The sequence below is a fragment of the Chiloscyllium plagiosum genome, chromosome 16 (genome assembly GCF_004010195.1).
Source record: "Chiloscyllium plagiosum isolate BGI_BamShark_2017 chromosome 16, ASM401019v2, whole genome shotgun sequence".
Lineage (NCBI taxonomy): Eukaryota > Metazoa > Chordata > Chondrichthyes > Orectolobiformes > Hemiscylliidae > Chiloscyllium > Chiloscyllium plagiosum.
The window spans coordinates 66,283,005-66,309,891 of NC_057725.1; the positions used below are offsets into that span (position 1 = coordinate 66,283,005).

Sequence of the window (26,887 nt, forward strand, 5' to 3'; positions counted from 1 at the left end):
TTACTAGAACGCTAAATGTCTTCAAGGCAGAAATTGATAAATTCTTGATGCCACAAGGAATTAAGGGCTATGGGGAGAATGCGGGTAAGTGGAGTTGAAATGCCCATCAGCCACGATTGAATGGCAGAGTGGACTCGATGGGCCGAATGGCCTTACTTCCGCTCCTATGTCTTAGAGTCTAGTTTCTCCAGCCACGGCTGAAGATCAGAGGTGGCTGGGGATTGCTGATTGCCAAACAGAGCAAGGATTCCTCACTCTTTCAAGGTCTTCACCTCTGTCATCTTCCTTAAATAAGAGGCCCTATGATGTTCACCCCTCATAACCCCATGCCCATACATGTCAACTCATGCAAAACCACGCCCTCTCAAACCATCCATGTCAATATATGATGCCAACCTGATCAAATTATGATCCTTGCCCTCATGCCAACTCGTCCTTTAACCTCTATGCCAACTCATCCCTATTTGTGACTTCTTAAAAGGTTGCCATTTGCCTTCACAGCCTTCATGCCCACTTACCCAACAAACCTAACAGGCAGACCTCAAGCGGTTAAAATGAGATAAAGTTCTAATTATTGATTATAGGCTCATTATATTAAAAAGCCCCACTGATTAGCGTATATTCCCTCAGCACTTTTTAAAATAAACAGGCTTGTAATCATAACCACAGCTGATAGTACAGTCATACAGTACTGAATCAGACCCTTGGGTTTAACTTGACTGCACTGACCAGACATCCCAATCTGACCTAGTCCCATTTGCCAGCACTTGTCCCACATCCCTCTAAACCCTTCCTATTCATACACCCATCCAGATGCCTTTTAAATGCTGTAACTGTACCAGCCTCCATCACTTCCTCTGGCAGCTCAATCCATGCACGCATCACCCTCTGGGTGAAAAAGTTGCCCTTAGGTCCCCTTTAAATCTTTTCTCTCTCACTTTAAATCTATGTTCTCTAATTTTGGACTCCCCTACCACTAGGGAAAAAAAAAGAGCTTGGCTATTCAACCTATCTATGCCCCTAACCATTTTATAAATCTCTGAAAGGTTACCCCCTCAGCCGCTGAAGCGCCAAGGAAAAAGGCCCCAGTCTATACAGCCTCTCCCTATAGCTCAAACCCTCCAGTCCCAGCAATACCCTTAATCTTTTCTGCACCCTCATGTTTAACAACATCGTTTCATTGAAGGGCAGCCAGATTTATATGCAGTATTCCAAAATTGACCGAACCAATGTCCTGTACAGCGCAACTTGACCTCCCAACTCCCACATTCAATATCTGACCAATGAAGGCAAGTGTGCCAAACACCTTCTTCACCACCCTGTCTAACTACGATTCCACATCGTTTAATAACTTCTGAGCTGCCTATTGATAACTTACAATACACCCACGGTGATAATGATATAGTGTGTAAAGTAACCAAGCATTAATACTGCTGGAATTATAGCACTTTGGATTATGTCAATAGCTAACTGTTGGAACTTTCAGACCAGAATTGTTGAACCAACCGCATACACAAGGCATTTTTTAAAAAATATCAATTTTTAAAGAGCTGTCTATTTGAATGAGTGTTATTATATGACACACCTCTGCAGACCTTAGAACATAAAAACATCAGAATCAGAAGCAAGTGTAGGCCGTCCGGCCCGTTGAGCTTGCTCTGCCAATCAATAAGATCATGGCTGATCTGTTTGCGGACTTAGCTCCATTTGCCCACCCTCTCACTGTAACCCTTAATTCCTTTATTGCTCAAAAAAAAATCTATCTTTGCTTTAAAAACATTCAATGGAGAAGTGTCACCTACTACACTGAGCAGGGAATTCCACAGATTCACAACCCTCTGGGTGAAGACGTTCCTTCTCAATTCAGTCCTAAATTTGCTCCCCCTAATCTTGAGGCCATACCCTCTTGTCCTAGTTTCACCTACCAGTGGAAACATCCTCTCTACTTCTATCTTATCTAGTCCCTTCATAATTTTATATGTTTCTATAAGATCCCTCCTCCTTATTCTTCTAAATTCTAATCAATATAATCTCTTCATAAACTAACCCCCTCAACTCCAGAATCAACCTTGTGCTCTTCAAGAGCATTTACACTTCTGTTAAAGATCTGTGACTCTACTGTTGGATCAAACAGACAAACTGACTCAATAAGAGTGCTGCTGAGTTCAAGATTCCCACAGATGGGAGTCGGGCCCCATTCGCAGATCATTCCTCACTGGAAAACTGGCTTCTCAGAAAGATAGGATCTGGGACATCCAGACACATCGTTGCCCATCTCTTTCAAAGATCTCCCGACTCTCTAATGATCCCTCATACACCAGGCTTCTGGCCTTGGACATGGCTAGGAGACAGTGAATTTATTTACTTTGTTGTTTCAAAAAGTTAAACTCCAAATCTCAAGTGTGTCAACTCTGTCAGCCTGCTGAAACATCAGTCATTGCAATGCCTTAATGGAGGGTCAACTCCAAAAGCGTTCCTTTCAAATGGAGAAATTAAAAGGACTTAAAATTTTTGGTTAATTGAGCTTTAAGCGTTGCAATGCCAAAACTTCACACCGTATGATCCGATGAAGTGTCTCCACAGATGCTGCTTGACCCACTGTGGTCTCCGGCAATTTTTATTTTCAATTCAGATTCCAGCATCTGCTCTGACAGGAAAATATCTTTGACTCATGACCTGTGAATCAGTTTCTGACGGAGATGAGACTGACCAGAAACTGAACAGCAAGAAAGAAACTCTGAAATTTCAGTTGATCTGTGCGTGAACTAAAACCCAAGTACAGTAGCAACGTAGCATTAATATTACAAAGCTTGGACAGCAGAGAAGCTGAGATCTTTCTCCTTAGAATAAAGGACATAAAGGCAGTGTGAGCAGAGGGGTTCAAAATCAGACAGGAAGTCAGGAGAAACTGTTTTCATGCAGTGTTGCATGATGACTTTTTGGCACATTGCTACAATTTGGGGTGTGCTGCTTGAAAAGCTCATGGAATCATTTTTAAATGGTATCTTTCAGTAGCGATTTGGATGCATGTTGGAAATGGAAGAGTGATGGGGAGAAAGCAGGTGGTTGGCACTTGGAATTATTCTGACAAATTGCTGACACAGACATGATGAGGCAAACAGGCTCCCTCAGAGTTATAAATCTCTCCTGCAATACTTTCATGGCTAGCTGTATGGCTATCAACACAAACAGCACTATCTTTTCATCGGTCTCTTGCTTTGTTCCAACCTTCTAAACTACAGGGAAAGAAATCTAATAGAGTATATTTTCAATCCCTCAATCGCACCTTGGAGAGCACATTGGAAGAAGAAAAAAAAAGGTAAGATTTATACCTTAATAACTCTTGAAATGATAATAGCCAATGAAACATGTAACTGACCTAGGAGGAAAGACTGGATCGACTGGGCCTGTATCCAATGGAATTTAGAAGAATGAGGGGGGAATCCCATAGAAACATATAAAATCCTGATGGGACTGGACAAGCTGGATGTGAGAAGAATGTTCCCAATGTTGGGGGAACAAGGGGTCACAGTCAAATAATAAACAGGTAAGCCATTCAGGACTGAGATGAGGAAGAATTTCTTCATTTGGAATTGTGAACTTGTGGAATTCTCTCCCACAGGAAGCTTTTGGGGCCAGTTCATGAGAGATATTCAAGAGGGAGCTGGACATGGCCCTTGCAGCTAAAAGGGATCAAGGGGGATGGAGAGAGGGCGGGAATGGGATACTGAGATTGCATTATCAGCCATGATTATTTTGAATGGTGGTACAGGTTCAAAAAGGGCCAAATGGCCAACCTCTGCCCCTATTTTCTATGTTTCTATGTGGGGTTTTCAGGCATTTGTTTTTTCACATCAGGACTGAACCTCACACCCAGTCTGCCTAATTTTGACAGTCCGGGTCACTATCTATTGGGGCGGCACAGTGGCTCAGTGGTTAGCACTGCTGCCTCACAGCACCAAGGTCCCAGGTTCGATTCCAGCCTTGAGTGACTGTCTGTGTGGAGTTTGCACATTCTCCCTGTGTCTGTGTGGGTTTCCTCCGGGTGCTCCGGTTTCCTCCCACAGTCCAAAGATGTGCGAGTCAGGTGAATTGGCCATGCTAAATTGCCTGTAGTGTTAGGTGCATTAGCTGGAGGGAAATGGGTCTGGGTGGGTTACTCTTTGGAGGGTCGGTGTGGACTAGTTGGGCTGAAGGGACTGTTTCCACACTGTAGGGAATCTAATCTAATCTCCTGATGTGTGCCCACCCAGCTACAATAAGACAGTGGGTGTCAGCTATGGTCATTGGTAGTACTTCTGCCTTGGAGTTAGAATGTTGCAGGTTCAAGGCCCCACGCGGAGTACTGAAGCACAAAACCAAAGGGGAAAAGCCAACATCATTACACTGAGGGAGCATTACACTGTCAGAGTGCTGCTGTTTTCAAATTAAACATTAAATCCTTATTTTTGATAACTCAGGTGAATGTGAAATATTCCATAACAAAGTAGGAGTTCTCTCTTGACAATCTCCCTCTCAACCAATACTGTTTGAAAAAGACTGACATTGTATATCTCAGAGGCATCTGTGGGACCTCTGTGCAAAACAGCAGCATGTTTCTTGCATTGCAACACTGATAAAGCTCAGAAATACCTCATCAGCTACTGAATGTTTCTGGACCTCCTGAAGTTGTGAAAGGCACAAGAAGAAATGAAAATAAGTACGGAAAAACAAAATGCAGACTTTAAACATAAATATAGCAGTAATAAGTATGTAAGTTAGCTCACTGAGCTAGGTGGTTGGTTTTCAGACATTTCATCACCACGACTAGGTAACTGGAGACCTCGCTGATGTTACCTAGTCGTGGTGACAAAATATCTGAAAACAAACCTTCCAGCTCAGCGAGCTAACTTACATACTTATCAACCAGAGCTACAAATCTTCTCAAAAACTGATATTGCAGTAATGTTGCATTAACCAGTGGCAATGGCAAGGCATCGGTCCAATAGCCAGCTGTGTTTGTGGCAGGATTCCCTTTGATATCATTCGCTCTGACAAAGGGTCAGCGCTCACTACAGGAAAGGAGAGAGTTTCAGTGACGGGGAAGCAAACATTAACAGATTCTCACCTTCCACAGTTCTGGCTCTCACCTGGAAGAGGAAGTTGACATAATCATCATCGACTTTGAGATTGATCATCTTGAGTAGATTTTTCACCTCCTTGAAGCTGATCTTGTTATCATTGTTTTTGTCAGCCTTTTCCAGATGCTGATGGATCAAGGTTGCTAGAATTAAGGCAATAAACTCAACCAGGGAGAGAGATTCAGGAAACGGATCTGTAATATATACACTTTCAGCACATGCACAGGGCTGCAAGGACTGAAGGAAAGCAATACACTCACAAAACACTGCCTTATTAACTCAGAGAAACTGCAGTCTAGGAGAGCTCATGTTCACTGCTCGATCTCCAGCTGTAGGTCCATGCACTAATGTACTTCACTGTACTACTTTTATTATTGACATTAAAACATCTTTCCTTTTAACGAATTAAGAGACACACACACACAAGACCGGAAGGCCAGGCTTTCATCAGTAAAGTGTGAATTTCAAACCCACTGACTCTGGAAGCAGTTCAGAAGCCAGGAGGGGAGTGACTGAATGAGTGCAGAGGCCAACTAGTCAATTCGGCCTAAACATGTAGGCCATTCCGCTTAGGGTGTCTGCCTCACTAACCAATGAGATTGTTGCTGATCTAATCATCCTCAACTCCACTTTTGTAATTTTTGCTTCCACACCACCCCCTGCTCTCCCCACCCCACCCCACCCCCAGACACACACACAAATCCTTTACTCCTGATTTATTAAAAATCAGTCTGTCTCAGCCTTGTATACACTTCATGACCCAGCCTTGATGGCCTTTCAATGGCAAAGAATTCCAGAAATTGGGTTGATTCAGAAGAAATTCCTCACCTGTCCTAACTGGTGACTCTTTATTCTGAGATTATACTCTCTGTTCTCAGACTCTCCCAAAACGGGAAACAACCTCTCTGCACCTATCCTGTCGAGCTCTCTAGGAACCTTGTTTTTCCAATAACATTTGATATTTTGTTGTACTAAAAGGCTATTAAACCCTCTAACCTTCATTTATTATCAGCCCTCAACCCATTCAAACACTGTGCCACCTTCTATGCCCACTCATCTAGAATGTACCACAGAATCAATTAGCTATAAAATAATTCTGAAGAGAAGTCCCACAAATGTACTTCAAAACTAACAGTCACTTCAAAATCTGGAAAAAGACTCTGCTGCTTTTACAACGTTGTAAATGCATCAGACAATCAGAAGCCATTACTGAATAAAAACACTTTATTTCCTAGTGCTTTTAAATTTTGTCCAAATAAACATAGGTCAAAGGACATGGTTCAGAGGAACCTAGTTCAACCTCAAGAATGTCAAACAAACAAAGCAAATACTCTACTTCAGCCTTGATAAACAGACTTCCTGCTGCAGTAATGCATTACAGAGCCTTGGAGCTCAGTCAAGCATTAAGACTTCTTCCAGCAAACCAGAGAGGTTCCTGACTCTAGAACAGCAGTCACAACCCCCTCTGAACTACATGCCCTCAAGAATGAGATAGGCATAGAACATAAAAAAGTACAGCACAGAACAGGCCCTTCAACCCACAATGTTATGCCGAGGATTATTCCTAATCTAAAATAAAATAACCTAACCTATGCGCACCCCTCAATTCACTGTTGCCCATGTGCATGTCCAGCAATCACTTAAATATCCCTAATGACTACTTCCATTACCACCACTGGCAATGCATTCACAACTCTGTAAAGAGCCTTCCTCTCTCGTCCCCTCTATACCTTCCTCCTAACATCTTAAAACTATGACTTCTCGTACCAGTCAATCCTGCTCTGGGGAAAGGTCTCTGGCTATTGACTCTATCCATACCTTTCATTACCTTATACACCTCGATCAGGTCACCTCTCTTCCTCCTTCTCTCCAGAAAGAAAAGTCTGAGCTTAGTCAATCTCTCTTCGTAAGAGAAGCCCTCCAGTCCAGGCAGCATCCTGGTAAACCTTCTTTGCACCCTCTCCAAAGCCTCTATCTTTCCTGTAGTAGGACGACCAGAACTGGACACAATATTCCAAGTGACGTATCACCAGGGACTTGTAGAACTGCACAGTGGTTAGCACTGCTGCCTCACAGCGCCAGAGACCCGGGTTCAATTCCCGACTCGGGCGACTGACTGTGTGGAGTTTATACATTCTCCCCGTGTCTGCGTGGGTTTATTCCGGGTGCTCCGGTTTCCTCCCACAGTCCAAAAATGTGCACGGCAGGTGAATTGGCCATGCTAAATTGCCCGTAGTGTTAGGTAAAGGGGTAAATGTAGGGGAATGGGTGGGTTACGCTTCGGCGGGTCGGTGTGGACTTGTTGGGCCGAAGGGCCTGTTTCCACACTAAGTAATCTAATCTAATCTGTAAAAAAAAAATCTAATCTAAAAACCTCGTGGCTCCTCAACTCTATCCCCCTGTTAATGAAAACCAAAACACCATAGGTTTTCTTAACAACCCTATTACATTCCCAATGGAATTGGTCAAGTCGGAAGGGCAAGGTGCAGGTTTGCTACCCATCACCCATATCCCTTGGCAATGCCAGGAATGAGGATGAGTTACCTGCCATTCTTAAAGACAACTGGAGTCTGTCTGACACTGCGAAATTCTGGCCATCTATTTCTCAGAAGCTTGTTCTGGGCCAGATTTGCTAAATGCGGTTGAAGCAATTTTTGGTTTTTAATGATTGCTGAGCACTATCACCAGCAAGCCGAAACATTTAGACGGGCACCAAGTCTTTGATGGACAAGTGACGCGCTAGCACGGAACTCTATACCTTCCTCAGAAGAATATCAGAAAGGATATTGTTCAATTTTCTCTCGCTGGCTCATGGTTTCCACTCGACTGATGAGTTTTTTCAGGCCTTGAACCCATCGCCTTCCTTCTTCCTCCGACTCAGCCACCAGGTCCAGGTTTGTACGGCTGCTGGTGAACATGATGGTGAAGCACCGTTTCTCTGAGAAGCTGCTGCCATGTTTCTTCATCACCTCTGAGCGATGGCCCTCTTGGATGTCCCGGATATCCATCACCGAGACTGAAATAATGGACAAGAGAGATTAGCACCGGACTGGCCAGGTATTCTGACAAGACAGCAATCTCAGGTAAGATTCTGCAGCAGGCAGTCAGCTAGGTCCCTGCTCAGCCAATGTCTACCACCTCTCCATTTTCTTGCTACACCACAAATCCACTCGCCCTATCCTAACCACTTCCCCTCTTCAGTTTAGATGTTTACTAAACAACTTTTTCAGAGATCTTGTTACATGTCTTCGGAGCAAATGGGCCTGAATCTGGGACCTCCCTCTTTATTCTGAGTAACCTGCTATCAAATTACCCCATTAACCCATCTCACGGGTTTCTTCTGGATGCTCTGGTTTCTTCCCATAGTCCATGGATGTACAGGTTAGGGTGGATTGGCCATGCTCAATTGCCCATAGTGTCCAGTGATGTACAGGCTAGGTGGATTAGTCACAGGAAATGTAGGATTGCAGGGATAGGGTAGGGGTCTGGGTCTGGGTGGGATGCTCTTCAGAGGGTCGGTGTGGATTCGATGGGCTGAATGGCCTGTTTCCATACTGCAGGGATTCTATGAAGAAGAGGTAACAATTAACACATTGCCCACCACTTCCCCTCTTGGTTGTAAGTAGATATTAATTATATTTAATTGGTTGCTTGATATTCTCAGCTGCATTCTAATATAAGGGCAGAGGGTTGGGAGAACCAGCGAACATCCTGAAGAGTCTGATCAGGGGGGACATTAAAAAGGTCCAGGCAGCAACCATGGAGAGGGTTGTTATAACTGACGATCTCCCTCCTTTGTGGCTATGTCCATGCCTGGGTGTCCTTTGAGAGGGAGCATGCATTGCTCACTGCTATACCAAAGGCCCTCTGTTACCAATGGGCACAATTTCACCTCACACCCCCACCACCAAATTTAAATTACTTACAACATTAGATTATTGTTATAGTGCCATCTTTTCATAGTTCTTGGTTCTTTAAAAAAAAAAAGGAGCAGACAGAGAAGGTTTGTTTGCCAGTAGCATTCTCTAACTAAAATGTATAGGAGGCTTAGAACATCGAGCAATACATCACAGTATAGGCCCTTTGGCCCAGGATCTTAATCGAAGATCAACATAACTTAGACACCCTTCAATTCACTGCCATTCATGCACTAGTCCAGCAGTTGCTTAAATGTCCCTAATGCCTGACTACTACCACTGCTGGCAGTACATTCTACACATCCACCACTCTGTGTAAAGAACCGACCTGACATCTCCCGTAAGCCTTCCTCCAATCGCCTTAAAATTATGCCCCCTCACGATAGCCATTTCCATCCGAGGGAAAAGCCTCTTGCTATGTACCCTATGCCTCTCGTTACCTTGTACACCTCTATCAAGCTTCATTCCTGCGTCCTATCCCACACTGACCCAGATTTGATCTGGTAACAGCTGATACTCATCTAAAGAGATGGAAGTTGCAAACTAAAATATTCATTTTGGATGTAGAGTTAAAGTCCTGGTGGCCATTATTTAAAATGACAGAAAGCACGATTAAATTCTCCAATGTTCTCAGCATCTCAGCCAATCGCACTGCAGGAGCTATAACTTGTTGTTGTGTGGGGACCTGGAATGCGTCCTTCCCAAAGAGAAGGTGTGACGATACTCCTCCTTTGACAAGCTTATGTTGTCCTTGAGATTTTCTTCAGAGGAGTCGTAAAGGCAGAATTTCTGAAATGACTGGAAATATCAATTTGAAGAAACTTTTAAGTGTTTTTTTTTTAAACACTAGCACAATGAAAGGAGCTTGGTCAGTTCTCCCAGTTCAGGGTTGGTTTGGTTTTAGCAAACGGTTTATTTTGCAGCTGCTGGTCAAGTCTGAGAAACAGCTCTGTGCTGATCCTCTCTCTCTCTCTGACATCTCCAGGAAGAACCGGGGTTTGATTTCACCTTTTTTTGCTTTACCTTTTTTTTGAAAAGGGGATGTTTATGGGGATATTCTAAGTATTTGGAACAGCATCATTAGGTGGTATAAAGTTGACTGGGTTTTCATACTGGTTAAGTTATTTTAAATTCAGTTCTCTTTTATTCATGTTTCATTCAGTAATGGGTAAATAAATTCGGTTTTGTTTAAAACCGTGGTTGGGCCAGCTGCATCCCTCCTGGAATATCCACTATACACCTGCTTAAAACAACTAGAAACATTAGGGTCTGATCCATAACAAAGGCTAGGTCCAGTTCTGGCATGGTCACTTCCTGTATGATGTCAAGTCAGATGTAAATGAGATGAACAACAGTCAGGTGAATTGCAAAAAAAGGTTTAGAATTTCTCATGGTTTTCTGGATAGACAACTACAAAGGAAATGGACATGTGAAAGGCCCATGATACATGTTTCAAGCAGGTGTAAAGTGGATATTCCAGGAGGGATGCAGCTGGCCCAACCACGGTTTTAAACAAAACCGAATTTATTTACCCATTACTGAATGAAACATCTTCCAAAAAAAATGTACAACCATTGCACAAGATGGACAATAACAAAAAACGTTGAAAAATTCCAATTTGGGTATTCCTGAGTCAGTCCCATCATTTAAGTTACGCGTTGTGTTAACACGTCCCAGATAAACTCATGGACAAACAGCTCGTATATACTGGTGGTGTGCTGCTGTTGGAAAGGGAGACTGTTCTATCAGGAAACAGCTCCTTCAGAATCCTGGGGAACTCTAATTTCCTCCAGCTTTGATGGAACAAATGAGATATTCCTCACATGGCACTGGGAACGGAGGGCCTGATGGTGACCAGGTCTCTTAGTAATCAGTTACTGGACAGAACAAAGGCTTAAAAGGCAGAATAGTAGTGAAAGCATGGAGGGCAAATCCAGTAGTGATCTTCAGAAAAGGAAACTGGAGCTGCATTAATGGGTGAATGAACTCCAAAAATGCCAGAAAACCATTATTATCAATAAGCTGGTGCTATCTCCAGGAATTCGGAAACAGTCTTGATCTGCTAGTCCTGGATAACTCTCAGTCGCTCAGTGATCCACCATCACGGTGGCTGCATGGGGATACTCACAGGTGGGTGCTTTATTCCTGGACTCACACCAAATGGACAGACCATCCTCCTGCAGTTTCAATCGTCGATTCTTCTTCCACGTACCGGACTTGACTTTTTTTAACTTGCTGCCTTTTAACATGAATTTCACGTCTTCGTCATCCTGCAACCCTGAAAGAGACCGGAGGGCAAAGGTCAAGATCTCCGAAATATAAAAAAAAGACAGTGGCCATAGATAACGAACAACTGAACCTAGAAGAGTTACGGACAATTTAACTTTTGATTCCAAAATATGTTTTTCTTTCTTAAAAGAGGACTACCACAGACAAAAAGAAATACCATGAATGTAAATTTAGAGGCTGGAAAAGTCTGCGGTGGGACCATTGGAATATTGCACCTGGAGTGTGAGGGGAACTTTAAACAGAGAGAGGAGTAGAAGAAAGAAGTAACAAGGGCAGACTATTACCAGCTGTAAGTGTACAGCTACACCCTGCAGATAGTGTGTGTGTTTTAGGAATATACCAAAACTAATGGCAACTCTGGTCTGGGTGTGCTAGTCAGACAAGATGTGTTCATGAATTCAGGTATTTCCCTGGGTTTGAGCACTAGTGTGTTCTGATGGTCAAAGCTAAAGAAGGAAGCCCAGCGTTGAAGTCAGCCCTGTGTTGCAGGGAGAAGGACTCTTGCTCGGAGTGTTAAAAGCTGATTAGCCAGCAAGCCATGGAGTGATAAAGGATACAGATAAGAATGACACTGCCAGGCAGCCATCACCAGAACAGATAGAAGGATTTCAACTTGCAAAAGCCAGGAATCCTGAAATTGATTGTTTCATGATCAATCATAATAACTTGGGAAGCCTCACCTGGGATCTGCTCATAACATGGACAGGGCGACCATTACAGACACTGATAAGCAGATGAGTGGACGAGGAGACAGTTAACTTCACCACGCAAATAACTCAGTCCATTACCTAACCCAGTGACAGGGTAAACATACCGAGAGTCTTCTCTGATTCTGTGCTCCTTACAGACTGCTCTGTTGGCACAGTGGGCCGCATGGAAAGTTGTAAACACATGCCATGCCATTTTCTGACACCACTTAGAAATTACATGAAAGACTCAAATGCTAAAGCACCTAACTGAGAGAATGATGCCTACATGTTACCATGACAAACCATATATTCATACGGTTTCCTCAGAATGCCTAGACACCCCCAAGACTCCAAAACTACATCTGCATTCAGAATGTAAAATCTGTCTGTGTGATTTGATCAAATGAACTTTTAGCATTACAAGTAATTGCAGCCTGCTCCTGAGCCTGGAATATGGACACAATGGCCCATTGATCAAACAGTGCAAGTACGGAGACAGGGACAAAGTTTTCTTTGTGCCTGCAGCCAGTGTCGTGAGGAATTGACACGTCATTAGCATCGTTGGGAAGCAGCATGTTATGAAAGACAATATTTGTTTTTGATCTTATCAGGGCACTTGTTCATACCGTCTGACCCCATGCAGGACAGGGCTGGAGTGGGGCTAACAGGAAAAAGAGGCAACTGAGGATTAGGGGATAAGGTGGAACATGAGAGGGTTTAATCACAAAGTTACAACAGTACAGAGTTCAACGAATTAAACGTCAATCCAGAAACCTTCCCAAAGGCTCCCGAAACAGACTACAGATGGTAGGTGGAAGACCTGGAAAAATGGTGCACTGAGAACAACCTAGCTCTCAATGCCGGCAAAACCAAGCAACTCATTATTGACTTTCGGCGGGATGTTCCTCATGCCCCCTACACATTAACAGCACAGAGGTGGGACAAATGGAGAGTGTCAAGCTCCAGGGAGTGGTCATCCACAACAAGCTTTCTTGGACTCTTCATGTATAGACACACTGGTTACAAAGGCCCAACAACATCTCTTCTTCCTCAGGCAGCGGAGGAAGTTTGGCATGACTGAATAGCCTTTTATAGGTGCACCATCGAGAGCATTCTGTCTGGATGTAACACTACCTGGTATGGCAACTGTACCATTCAAGATCGGAGACGGTTACAGAGAGACAGTGATGAACTCGGCCCAGACAATCCCATCAATAGAAGACATCTACAAGGCCCGCTGTCAAGGAAAGACCGCTCTCATTCTTAAAGATCCATCCCACCCCGACAATGTTTTTCTACAACTCTATGTCAGGGAGAAGGCACAGAATCCTGAACACATGCACCAGTTGGGTTTTGAAACAGTTTCTACACTACTGTTGTTCAGATACCGAATGGACTCGAACGCTTAGCATTTGCATGTACCGGTGTTTCTGTTTTTGCCGCTGTTTACCTATTATTTACTTATCGATGTTATTTAACTCTGATCTGCCAGTGTTGCTCGCAAGACAAAGCTTTTCACTGTGCCCCGGTACACGTGACACTAAATGCAACTCAATTCACTGGGGGAAGGGACTAAAGCTGGGCAGAGTATAGTACTCAAACACTTCAAGGTTTTGTGTTAAGTTAGGAAAACAAATGTTAGATTGGATATTGCACATCCCAACACTCTGACTCTGTTCACATGAACCGTAATCCCTCCAGTTCATCAGCCTTCAGTTCACATCCTACAGAGACCAGAGTCTGTCCTGTCGTTTTTCAAAATTCTCTCTCCATTGCTGCATTTTCTTTCTCTCAGTCTGTCTGCTTTCTCACTCCATTTCTCCCCTTTGTCCCTCAACGACCTTGGTTATCTGTTTCTTTCCTTGTCAGTTCCCCCCTTTCATGCTCTGTCTTCCTTCATAACCTAAGGTTTAAAGGTGGCGGGGGGGGGGGCAGATGTTAAAGGACCCAAAGGGGCAATTGTTTCACCCACAGAAGGTGGTGAGAGTGTCTGGAGCAGGCTGTCAGAGGTCGAAGTGGAGGGGAGTACCAGTTTTGTCACTTGAGAAACATTTAGGCAAGGACATGGATGGGACAGGTATGGAGGGATATGGACCAAACGCAGGTAAATGGGATTAGTTTAATTATAGAAGCTGGGTGGCATGGTCAAGTTGGGCTGAATGCTGTAAACCTCGGACTCTTTAATCATTGCTCCATCCACCCATCTTTTTTCTCAGAAGCTTGGAATTCGATCCTTATAGCCTGTGACTGAGTTGAGGTTTGGGAGGCATAGTGCAAATTGCATTGAGATGACATCAGAGGAAGTGATGCTCACAACTCTGGGAAGTGGCCAAAGGGAAGGAGAGTAGGGAGGCAGGGGTACTGCTGGCATTCCATCAATCTCTGATGAACAGATTTAATGAACTCTACAAGGTAATAAATAACTACCACTTCAACAGCTGGGATGTGGGGTGTGGGGGATACAGTTCTCAGGAACGACAGTGCTAATGGACATATTCCTCAGGTTTTGAGAAACAGAAAAGACTTGAAGTCACTGCTCAACCAGTGACGCAGAGCCTCCATCGCTGGTCCCAGCATGTTGGAATTTCTCAGCACTACAAGGTGGGGGTTCCTCAAAAGGGAGCATCACTTCCTGATCAGGAAAAGGGCAGAGAAGAAAGGGGCAGGGATTCAAGGGGAAGACGGAAGACACTTGCCAACGAACAGGGTGACCCTTCACCCCCTGCATGGTCAGCCACCCGCACATGACAGTTTTAATGTCATGTCTCTAGTGGGAAGGTGGTCTTGGAGATCTCTGCTACAGTCCAAAATGTGCTGATGTCTCTCAGCCCCCAGGGCAGTACCCTAACTGCAGTCATCACTCTCATTGGTGCCTAGAACCTATACATATTCGGGTTAGCCCAGGATCTGCCAATGAATCAGCTATGGGGCTGAATCTCTCAGTGCCCTATTCCAGTGGGACAAAGGAACCAATCCTTCTGGTTCAGTAATCCTGTGCAGGCACAGAGGGCATTAGCATTGGACACCACAGGGAGTCCATGACTTTTGGCACAGAGACCAGGGTGGGAAGGTTCCTGAAAGAGAAGACCTCCGCTCAAACAAAAACAGAAAGTGTCTGGGAAACTCAGCAGGTCTGGCAGCAAAGAAGGCAGAGTTAACATTTCGGATCAAGTAACCCTTCCCCAGGATTGAACAATGATCGCAGGACACACTGTTTGCCATTCTGCCTTTGACTCTGAGGCAACTGTTATGATGATTCCTTTATCCTGGAGACTTCCAGGTCAACACCAGTCATAACCATGGGTCAGAACTCTGAAATACGGTGGTCATTTTTAACACTTCCCTCCAAAAAAAAAAACAACAAAAAAGTATTTCGCTTAAAAAAGAGAACTAGCTTTGGCTATATCAGCCATGGATGTAAACTAAGTGGTTATCTGAAGACGAAGATTCACAAAATGCCAAACCTAGAAAATGCAAGGGCAACATCATACACCTCCCTGCAAAAAGGGTAAGAGACAAGTCCATACAAACTGAGTTGTGATCCCCTCACTCAAGATAATGAATAGCTGGTACCCTCTGCTTAACAGCACACCATCCTGCTGTGGATTATGACCCAACCTGTAGAGTACATAACACTTTGTCAACAAGTTATCGACCAGACCACCTCTCCTCTCAGAGGAGAAAGTGAGGTCTGCAGATGCTGGAGATCAGAGATGGAAATGTGTTGCTGGAAAAGGGCAGCAGGTCAGGCAGCATCTAGGGAACAGGAGAATCGACGTTTCGGGCATTAGCCTGAAGAAGGGCTAATGCCCGAAACGTCGATTCTCCTGTTCCCTAGATGCTGCCTGACCTACTGCCCTTTTCCAGCAACACATTTCCATCTCACCTCTCCACCAAAGTATTGGAAAGAGTAAGCCTAGCCCTTTACTTTTATATTTATGTTAAGGCAAGTGTAAAGCACTATGTTCCAGAATGATTCAACTAGTCCACTACTCGGCTGGAAACAAAACACTTGATTTTTACTACACAGGTAAAAAGCAGCATAACTTTATTGAAATATCTAACAAGGTAATCATCAACTGTTCCAATATAAGCAGCATCCCATAAACACAACCGTTGGCAAAAATGCAACTCAACAAAGCAGTCATAATCACCATAGAGTTCCTGCACCGTGGAAGCAGGCCATTCCACCCATCCAGTCCATGCCGACCTTCTGAAGAGCATCCCATCCAGATCGACTGCATTCCTGTAACCCCACATTTCCCACGGCTAATCCACCTGGTCTGCACATCATTGGACACTACAGACAATTTAGCATGGAAATGTGTTGCTGGAGAAGCGCAGCAGGTCAGGCAGCATCTAGGGAACAGGAGAATCGACGTTTCGGGCATTAGCCCTTCTTCAAGACAATTTAGCATGGCCAAACCACCTAACCTGCACATCTTCGGACAGTGGGAGAATCTGGGGGTGTTGGATTACCTAAAGTACACAAACCAGACATCCCACTCAGACCCATAGTATCACTACCAGGGACACCATCAAACTGGCCAAAGAACTACAACAGAAACTGAAACACCTGGTCAGCGGATCCAAACACTCTATACAATCAACACAGGAATTCTTGGACATCATCAGAAATATACACATAGACAAAGAAGAAACCATGATATCATTCGACGTGACGGCACTGTTCACTTCGATTGACAAAACCCTAGCCAGAGAAACAACTTCGCAGGAGGCTCCCAAGAACTGATGATGTCGCCTACCCAGGGGACGAAACGTTTGCAACAAAAACTTCCAGCTCGGCGAACAGAACCACAGCAACATTAATTGGAGTTCAAGACCACTTTCTAGTTAAAGGATAGGTGTGAACTTTATTTCAAGGGTGTGTTGACAGAATCCTATTACCTTGCTGGAAGTAAGTATCCATATTATTATTTCCAGAACATGATAACTTTGTACTTATTAACACATTATTGAGAAGCCATGCTAATATGGTAATAGAGTTATTATATTACTGGACTGGAATCCAGAAATATGGATTAAAGACCTGAAGCCTTAATTTTTTTAACTTCAATAAATGAAATAACTCTGGAATTAAAAACGAGTATCAGTTGTTATTGTCAAAAAAACCTACTTCATTAACTTCCTTCAGGAAATGGCTGTCCTTATTTTGGCCCATATATGACTCTAGGCCAAGTACAAAGTGATTTTTTTTTTCTTAATCTTAACTTTCTTCTGAAATGACTTAGTAAGCCACTCATTGTATCAAACACTACACAAAACAGTACTAAGAATATTAATCAGATGGAGCACTCAGCAAAAGTGCAATGAGCCCAGTTGACCCTGCAAAATCCTTCTTACTAACATCTGAGGAAATGTGCCAAAAAATGGGAGACCAGTCCCATAGACTTGTTATACAACATCCAGACATAGTTATCATCTTTGTTTTTTCTAAAAGATGTTCCCTTTTGGGAGCTCGTGTGCTCGTTGTTGTGGTTCTGTTCGCTGAGCTGGAAGTTTTTGTTGCAAACGTTTCGTCCCCTGGCTAGGTGACATCATCAGTGCTTGGGAGCCTCCTGCGAAGCGGCAGGGACAGACCACTATAAACACCGGAGGAAACATCAAAGAAGCGCTTCGCAGGAGGCTCCCAAGCACTGATGATGTCGCCTAGCCAGGGGACGAAACGCTTGCAACAAAAACTTCCAGCTCAGCGAACAGAACCACAACAACGAGCACCCGAGCTACAAATCTTCACACAAACTTTGATCTCTATGGCTCTGACTAGATGGCTTCACATTAGCAAATCAAGCTTTAGCCCAGCAGCCAGCCAGCAGAAATCTTCAACGAAATGAAAGCAAAACAAAAAACCTTCCTGACTCTGAGCCCTGACCCTACCCTCATGACTTTTCATTTTTTAAAAATCATCCGGTGCGAATTAAAAAGTTGCTTACCAACAGCCGGTCTAAAAGAGACATTTCAGCATCACTGAGTACACCTGTCACCACAGAGAAACAGCACAGAACACCTCTCAAAGGCACAGTCCTGTCACAAAATAGACAAACACAAAAGGACAACAGCTAATAGCCAATATCAACTCTACTGGAATATGCTAGTGGGACTGAGTGGGTTAAGGCACCCCAGCTGGGATTCATGCATTCGCATTCTGTGAAGGTAAGTGTTAGAGAACTATCTCCTCGTGACCACTGCAGTGCAGGTCCAAACGTTTCTCTCACTCAGCGCTTGGAGCTAACAAGCCTGACCAAGAAATAAAGGAAACACGTCAAAACAACTGACTGTCACCCAGAATGTAGAGATTCATTACCAAAAGGAATCAGAACAACAGAACCTCAACCAAACTGCAAACTTGCTACTTGTAACCTCCACTGGAACAGCTGCAACATTCAACTACCCACTCATCATACATTTAGCCCTATATCTGGTTTTAATAAATCTTTAAACATTTTAATATTAAACTTATTTTTATTCTTTTTGACTCCTTGTGTTGAGTACTAATCCTTGGTGTTTAGTAATTCATAAACTCACTTTTGTTAACTCAAGAAGCCTAAAGCTGGGTCTGGGTGAAAAGGAAAGCAATTAGTTTTCAAATTAACTTTGTTGTGACCACCTGAGGGGCTGGGTAAAGAAACAAGAGGCACCACTTCATCCCTATTCACCTCAGATTTCAGGACACTAGCCAGAAATATAATAAAGTGGGGAACCTCCCCCAGGGCCTGAGCAAAGCACATCCATAACTCCATGGGTGATTCCTGGGGATAAGGGTCATCTTCCAAAGGATTGGCTCCCGACTCTTGCCCAGTACCTAGAAAGGCACGAAAACCAGACTAATTTCCTGACATGAATCCTCACTGTACAGGACACTGAATATGTACTTCCAGGGATGGAGGGGGTTAGGAAGAGGACTGCTGAGCTTGAAGCCCAGATAACTGGGGGCATCGCCAGCAATGGAGGAGTGATTAAATATCAGGGAGGTTCAAGAGTCTAGCATTGGAGGCCTTGCAGGGTTGTAGAGCTGGTGGAGATCACAGAGGTGAGGAGGGTGAGGGATTTGAAAACGAAGTGCAGAACGACTTCCTGAGGAAGTGGTGCGGGTACAATTACAATGTTGAAAAGACATTTGGATCGGTGCATGAACAGGAAAGGTTTGGAGGAACATGAGCCAGCCCAAGCAAGTGAGACAAGTTTATTTTGGAATTATGGTTGGCATGGACTGGTTGGACTGAATGGTCTGTTTCTGTGCTGTCTGGCTCTATTGCTAGACCAGAAACCAATGTCGGATAGCCACCACGAGGGTAATAGTGAAAGAAGACTTGGTGCGGGGTAAGACACGGACAGCAGAGGTTTGGATGATCTCAAAGTGACCAAGAATAGATTGTGGGGCACCAGCCAGGAATTTGTTGGGTAGTTAAACTTAGACATAACAAAGCATGAATGAGGGTTTCAGACAGGCTGAGACAAGGGCAGGTTTGGGTAATGATATGAAGGTGAAAATTGGAACCCTTAGCATGAACATACATACAGAAGTCCACCTCAGGATTAATTCTGATGCCAAGACCATGAACAGTCTGCTTTAACCTCTGTTGTTGGGAAAAGGGATAGTTAGAGAGTGGAGTTTTGAGTGGGGACTAAACAGTCACTTCAATCTTCCAGAGACTTCATTAAAGGAAATATTGGCTCATCCAGTACTGGGCGTTGAATAAGCAGCCTCAGAACTTGAGCAACAGTCGAGATGTCGAGAGAGGGTGATGCTCTCGTAAAAATAACACTGTGCCTTCAGGGGGGGGGGGGGGGGCATTATTTCCGAAAGGCAGCATGTAGATGGGAATCAGAATGAGGGCAAGGATTGCTCCTCGGGAGACCCTAGTGGTATCAGCGGGAGAGCAGGAAGACAAGTTATTGCAAAGGAGTCTGATTCAGAGTTGTCAGACAAGAATGGAACTATGAGAGCGCAACCCCTTCCCTCCCCCATTAAACTCCCTTAAAGCAGACAGGGATTGGCGGAAGGTGGCTGGAATCAATTATCTCAAAGAAGAATCAAGAGAGAGTGAAAGCCTACCTCTGTCACACAGTGACTTTGACAAGAGCTGTTTCAATAGTATGAGGGGGGGACAATACCCAATTGGAGGGATTCAAACAGAGTTCCAGGAGAAATGAACGTAGATGGTGGACCTTGAATAAGAGCAAAGTGTTGATTGGAGATGGACTGCAGTTTTAAAGGATGGGAGGGTCAAGGATTATTCTTTAAACTGGAAGAAGAGCACAGCACAGCAGATTTAAAAGGACAGAGAATAATATTATCTGAAGGATTGCCTCATAGAATGAGGGAACAGATGATGGATATATTAGTTCAAGGTAACTTTGCATATAAAAATGAGGAGCTAACATTCAATGGAGAGAGAGTGTTATGGAGTGCAGATAACAGAAATAAAGCCCTCCTATAAGAGTATGAACTCTGCTCACATACAGTTACGACTTGCAGTATAACATTGGTCACAGAAGACAGTCAAATCAAAACAAAATTCTGGGTTACAATTACCCACCCACTTTGTGAAAGGGAGCCTCATGATCAGTGGAAGTTACAACGTGGGTCTGGGATGAACAGACAAGTGTGATTAACAGAATTGTTACTGACAATTTTGAGAAGGAAGAGAATTTAGGATTTGTCATAAGCAAATAAACCCCAGAAATGCTCAAAGTACAGTCTACTGATGTTTCAGATGTTATTCAAAGTAACACTACTGAAGTAACTCCACAGAGGCCAGTACCCAATCACCAAGTGACCCACGTAGAGAGTCCTTGACACTGATGCAGCTCCCTCAGAGCCAGCTCAGTGTCAGGATGGCTGACACTCCTGTTCTTATCTGTCAGCCAGGGCTCCTTCATTGGGGTTGTTATTTGGACCAATCGGGGAACTCTGATCCTCAGAGGATACCCCTGTGGCTGACCTTGTTACAATCACTACATCCCTTTTCCTCTGAGTCAGAGGATGAACGCTGGCTGTATTTTTTTGTAGCTCTTCCTGGGGTGTTTTAGCACCAGGTCAGGTTCCTTAGACTTTGCCTCAGACACGGGAGGTGTATAATACACAGTAACTTCCTTCTTGCGCCCGGAGGGTCTCAGAAGAAATTCATTCTCTTGATCAGGCAGCAAGAACATCAAGGTAGCAACATCCACTCCGTCCATTTCAGATTCCAAGATCTCTTCAACACTTTATAGAGAGGGAGAACCCATGGGGTCTGGAACAGTGGGAGAGGCTTGTCAAGAAGCTTGGTATGTTTTACTCCTGTCCCATTTGAGAGGTTGCAGTTTTCATTTGGTCCATGTGCTTGTTCAGGACCATCGTACCCACCCGAACTTTATACATCACTAGGCCTGACCTCACATTGACCGCAGCTCTTACCCACGCAGGGCCATTGCCGTGGTTCCCACACCTACCTTCATCCCTGAAGTAACCAGTCTCTCTCAATTAGCAGAGTCTTGTGACTGGCAATGCTGTTCCTGATGCCATTTCACCCATTTCCCCTCCCCCCCCCAGGTCTGGAAAATCAGATTTAACTGGGTGCAGAATCTTCCACCCTATTATAACTCTGCTGCAACTATCCCTGTAGGTGCACGAGGGGGTGGTCTGATAATCAAATAGGAACGGGCACAGTTTGATATCAAGAGAAGCTCTCCAGGTCCAAAAAGGTCACTGTTCTGGTTTCCCCATCACCACCAGCTATTTCAGTTTTACCAGACTGACTCTTTCTGCGTCCAAGGTCTGATACTGTCAGCTCTGACTGGAAATGTGTCCAGAAGTTTAAAGCCATAACAAACTCTTCTAGTTGTGGTACCATCAGTGGTGTAACTGCCAGTGGGAGGCAGCTCAATGAATCGGTGCTTGCTACTTGACAATGTTCCAACTTGTAATTACAAGCACTTATATTAGAGTCCAGGCTGAATTCAGCCTGAAGCTATGGGCGGCACTGCCTTGTCCTCTTGAAGCAGACCTAGCAGGGGTTTGTGGTCCGTTATTATTACACATTTACATCCACAAAAGTATTTGTAGAACTTCCTGACTCCAAATATGACCGCCAAATCTTCCTTCTCTGTCTGGGTGCATTTATGCTCTGCATTAGCTAAAGTCCTGGATGCATACACTATTGGGTGTCCCTCTCCATTGAGCCAAATAATGCTACCCCAGTGTTGCACGGGGAGGCATCGCAACATTAACCCCAAACCTCGCTAGGGATCAGCATGCTGACATCTTACAGGATGACAGCGGTTTCTTCACTTCCCTGAAAGTTTGGGTCTGCAACCATTTCCAAGGCTGACCATTTTTTAAAAGAGTCGATGCAAAGGTGCCAGGATGAAGGCCAGGTCACGTATAAACTTTCCACAATAAATCACCAGCCCAAGCAAAGACTCAAACTTCAGTACTGATGTGGGAGCTGGGACACCTTTGATTGCCCTCACTTTATCTTCCAACGGGTTTAGCCCGATCTTATTGACTGGTCTCTTATGAGAAGCAGCTGGTTCAGTTCCCACTGATTGTAATAAGAGGCTCAGGCCCAAGGTTGATGGGGTGACATTGGTTGAGAAAGATTCACCTTGATTGGCTCAACATTTTTGATTAGAAAATGGCTGGCTGTCCAATTGAAGTCCTCCTAGGTCACTTGGGGACTTCAAATGGGTAATTTGGGGTGTCCAGAACCCACAGTTTTCCCTTCCAACACAAATGCCCACCTTGGAAAAATGGCTAAGGTCACATTCTCTATTGGTCTCCCCGGTTATTGGCATGTCATCTAGATAAATGGCAAACTGGGCTAGTTCTTGTAAAATATTCTCCACAGTCCACTGAAAAGTTGTACAGGCTGATAATACCCCAAATGGCAGTCTCATGCATTGGTACAAATCCCTTGGGGTATTAACTGTAGCATATTCCTAGGAATCCTCATGTAACCACAATCGCAAACACACATGGCTCATGTCCAACCTCATGAAGGACAGCCCCTCTGCTAGCTTTACATATAAATCCCCAATGCGTGGGACTGATAACTGCCCAACTGCGAGAAGCAGTTTACCATTTGTTTAAAATCCCCACAAAGGGGAACCAACCAGTCAGCTTCACAATTGGTGCTGCCCATTCCACAAACTGCTCTAGTTTGACTATTCCTTCACTTACCAACTTCCTGATTTCTGCATCTACTTTTGCCCACAACACAAATGGCAGTGGGCGGACTTGCAGAATCAGGGAATTGCTTCCTGGTAAACATGCAAGATGGCCTTGGCTCCTCCTTTGATAATCCCTAGACATTCAGGGACTTCTGGGTATTTAATGAGGACTTCAATTGGACAACCAGCCATTTTCTAAATCAAAAATGTTGAGCCAATCAAGGGTGAATCTTTCTCAACCAATGTCACCCCATCAACCTTGGGCCTGAGCCTCTTATTACAATCAGTGGCAACTGAACCAGCTGCTTCTCATAAGAGACCGGAACTGAAGTTGTAAAGGTTCCCAGTTTAGGTTATAGGTATAGGTCAGAGATGTACAGCATGGAAACAGACTTCGATCCAACCCATCCATGCCAACCAGATATCCCAACCCAATCTAGTCCCACCTGCCAGCACCCGGCCCATATCCCTCCAAACCCTTCCTATTCATATATCCATCCAACTGCCTTTTAAATGTTGCAATTGTACCAACCTCCACCACACCCTCTGGCAGCTCATTCCAGACATGTACCACCCTCTGCATGAAAAAGTTGCCCCTTAGGTCTCTTTTATATCTTTCCCCTCTCACCCTAAACTTTTGCCCTCTAGTTCTGAACTCCCTGACCCCAGGTAAAAGACTTTGCCTATTTATCCTATCCATGCCTCTTATTTGTGTAAACCTCTATAAAGATCTCCCCCCAGCCTCCGAAGCTCCAGGGAAAACAGCCCCAGCCTGTTCAGCTCCCTGTAGCTCAAACCCTCCAACCCTGGCAACATCCTTGTAAATCTTTTCTGAACTCTTTCAAGTTTCACAACATCTTTCCGATAGGAAGGAGACCAGAACTGCATGCAATATTCCAACAGTGGCCTAACCAATGTCTGTATAGCCCAGATACCAGCTTATGAGTGCCCTTACTCAGTTTAGGTCTACTGGGACTTTGTTGTCCTGAGTCTCCATACCAGCAGCAACTACAATGGTCTGCTGGCCCACATCCTGAAGAAAATGTTAACTGTTTGGCAGAGGCTTGGCTTTGAGCTTTAGGCGATAATACATAATTTTTTTTAAATAACTGGTTATTTCTTTTAAAATAGCCAGAATCAATAACTTCATTAGCACAAATGTAGTGTCCAATGAAATATCCTCATTATTAATTAAGCTGTCAACATAGATGAAACTGAATCTGGAATATCTGTGAATTTGCAGTTCAAATGAGCCGGACATTATTGTGTTCCTTTAAACAGAACAAAATTTCTCCACTAAAGAAATTCGAGAAGTGCTATTGATGACAAAGGACAGAAATGTAGATGACAGTCAATTATGTTACAATTACATTAGCAATTTGTCCCTCTGTCTGCAATAGATTAAACTTTTTGTAAAGGATGCAGGAATAAGGGTTGGGGAATATGTAATCTCACTGACGAGGTAAATGAGAGGTGGGAGATCTGTAGAGATTTAAAAAAAAACTGTCTTGGCCTATAGGGAGACTGCCCTTAGTGAGAGATTTCAATGAAGTGGTGGTTTTGGATTGAAAGGTATGTACAATATCTTTGTCGTCTATTCATAGCAATGTCCATAAACAAATAAAGAAAAATCTTAGTAACAAAGCAGTTGATGAGTTTAGAACATAGAACATAGAAGAATACAGCGCAGTACAGGCCCTTTGGCCCTCGATGTTGCGCCGATCCAAGCCCACCTAACCTATACTAACCCACTATCCTCCATATACCTATCCAATGACCGCTTAAATGCCCATAAAGAGGGAGAGTCCACCACTGCTACTGGCAGGGCATTCCATGAACTCACGACTCGCTGAGTGAAGAACCTACCCCTAACTTCAGTCCTATATCTACCCCCCCTTAATTTAAAGCTATGCCCCCTTGTAATACCCGACTCCATACGCGGGAAAAGGTTCACACTGTTTATTGTCAGAGGTGAGCAGGGTTTAAAAATGATTTGGAGTACAGGAAAGAAGCAGAGCTTTCTTCAAATTTCAGGATGATCTGGGAATAAAGTCTTGAGCAGGCCCCAATGCTGTTGTTGTGTGTTCTAGCTCGGTCTGGGTGGCGAATGGTCATACCCAGTTGTTCAATACTGCATCCATTGGACACCATGATTGGCTGTATCTTAACTCTACCTTGATTCAATAATCTTCAATACAGCTGCCTAATAAAAATTCTATGGCTTTATCTGGATTTAAAATATTCAAAAAAAAAATTGCTTGAAGAGCTTCCCCTCATCGCAGTTACTTTCCTGTCACCTTGGCCAATGGTCAGTGAGTCTCACTTGGAACTTTCAGTCACAACAGTCAGGAATCAAACTGACTTTATAATGAAACACACAATCCAGCAACACTCTTCCCTGAAGCCAATTAAAGCCTTTCCCTGGTCATCTATTACACCAATGAGTCCAACACTGACCTGGATTCAAACACTGGTCTTTTCCCTATTTTACGTGGGAGTAGGAGATCGTGAAGACCGCAGATGCTGGAGAAGTCAGAGTCAGTAAAGTGCGGTGCTGGAAAAAGTACAGCAGGTCAGGCAGCGTCTGAGCAGCAAGAGAGTCGACATTTCAGGCTAAACCCTTCATCAGGACTCGAGTCCTGATGCTGCCTGACCTGCTGTGCTTTTTCCAGCGTCACACTTTATCGACCTGGTTTTGTATGGCTCCATTCTGCCTCAATCAGTACCTTCAATCCCAAAAGAAGAGCTTTTTCGAAAAAAAAAATTCTTTAATGGGACATGGGTACCACTGGCTGGGTCGGCATTTATTAGCTGTCCCGAGCTGCCCTTTGAGAAGGTGGGGGTGAGCTGTCTTCCTGAACCGCTGTAGTCCATGTGCTGAATGCAGACCCACAATGCTGTTAAGGGAGAAATTCCAGGATTTACACTGAAAGAACGGTGATATATTTCCAAGTCAGGATGGTGAGTGGCTTGGAGGGGAACATGGCAGTGTTTCCTTGTATCTGCTGCACTTGTCCTTCTAGTTGGAAGTGTCTGTGGGTTTGGCCCACCCCCCAGCTCATCCTAGATCCAACCCTCCAACTCGGCACCGGCCTCTTGACCTGTCCATCTCCCTTCCCACCTATCTGCGCCACCCTCCCCATCACAAACCTGCATCCATCTATCGTCTACTTTCCCACAGCCCCATCCCGACACCCCTATTTATCTCAGACCCCTCCCCCTCCACAATCCTGATGAAGGGCTTACAAGACCATATGACACAGGAGCAGAAGTTAGGCCATTCAGCCCACGGAGTCTGCTCTGCTATTCAATCATGGCTGATAGATTTCTCAACACCATTCTCCCACCTTCTCCCTGTAACCCTTGATCTGGTTGTAAAATCAAGAACCTATTTCAGCCTTAAATAGACTCAATGACCTGGCCTCCACAGCCTTCTGTGGCAGTGAATTCCACAGTTTCATCACTCTCTGGCTGAAGACCTTTCTCCTTATCTCTGTTCCAAAAGGTCTTCCCTTTACTCTAAGGCTGTGCCCTCAGGTTCTAGTCTCTCCTACCAATGGAAACATCTTCCCAACATCCACTCTGCCCAGGCCTTTCAGTATTCTGCGTGTTTCAGTTAGATCCTCCCACATCCTTCTAAATTCCATCGAGTATAAACCCAGAGTGCTCAAACATTCCTCATATGTTAAGCTTTTCA

At 44.2% G+C, this 26,887-nt stretch overlaps 1 protein-coding gene across 1 annotated transcript in view; it reads right to left on the minus strand.

Moving 5' to 3' along the window:
- LOC122558121 (1-phosphatidylinositol 4,5-bisphosphate phosphodiesterase delta-3-like) overlaps positions 1-26,887 on the minus strand; it is a 69,000-nt gene that overhangs the window by 32,325 nt on the left and 9,788 nt on the right. The window contains exons 2-4 of the mRNA XM_043706439.1: positions 11,166-11,315; positions 7,908-8,136; positions 5,130-5,259 (exon numbers count right to left, since the gene is read on the minus strand). Of these exons, the coding sequence (XP_043562374.1) occupies positions 5,130-5,259; positions 7,908-8,136; positions 11,166-11,315 (509 nt within the window). The remainder of the gene's footprint in view (positions 1-5,129; positions 5,260-7,907; positions 8,137-11,165; positions 11,316-26,887) is intronic.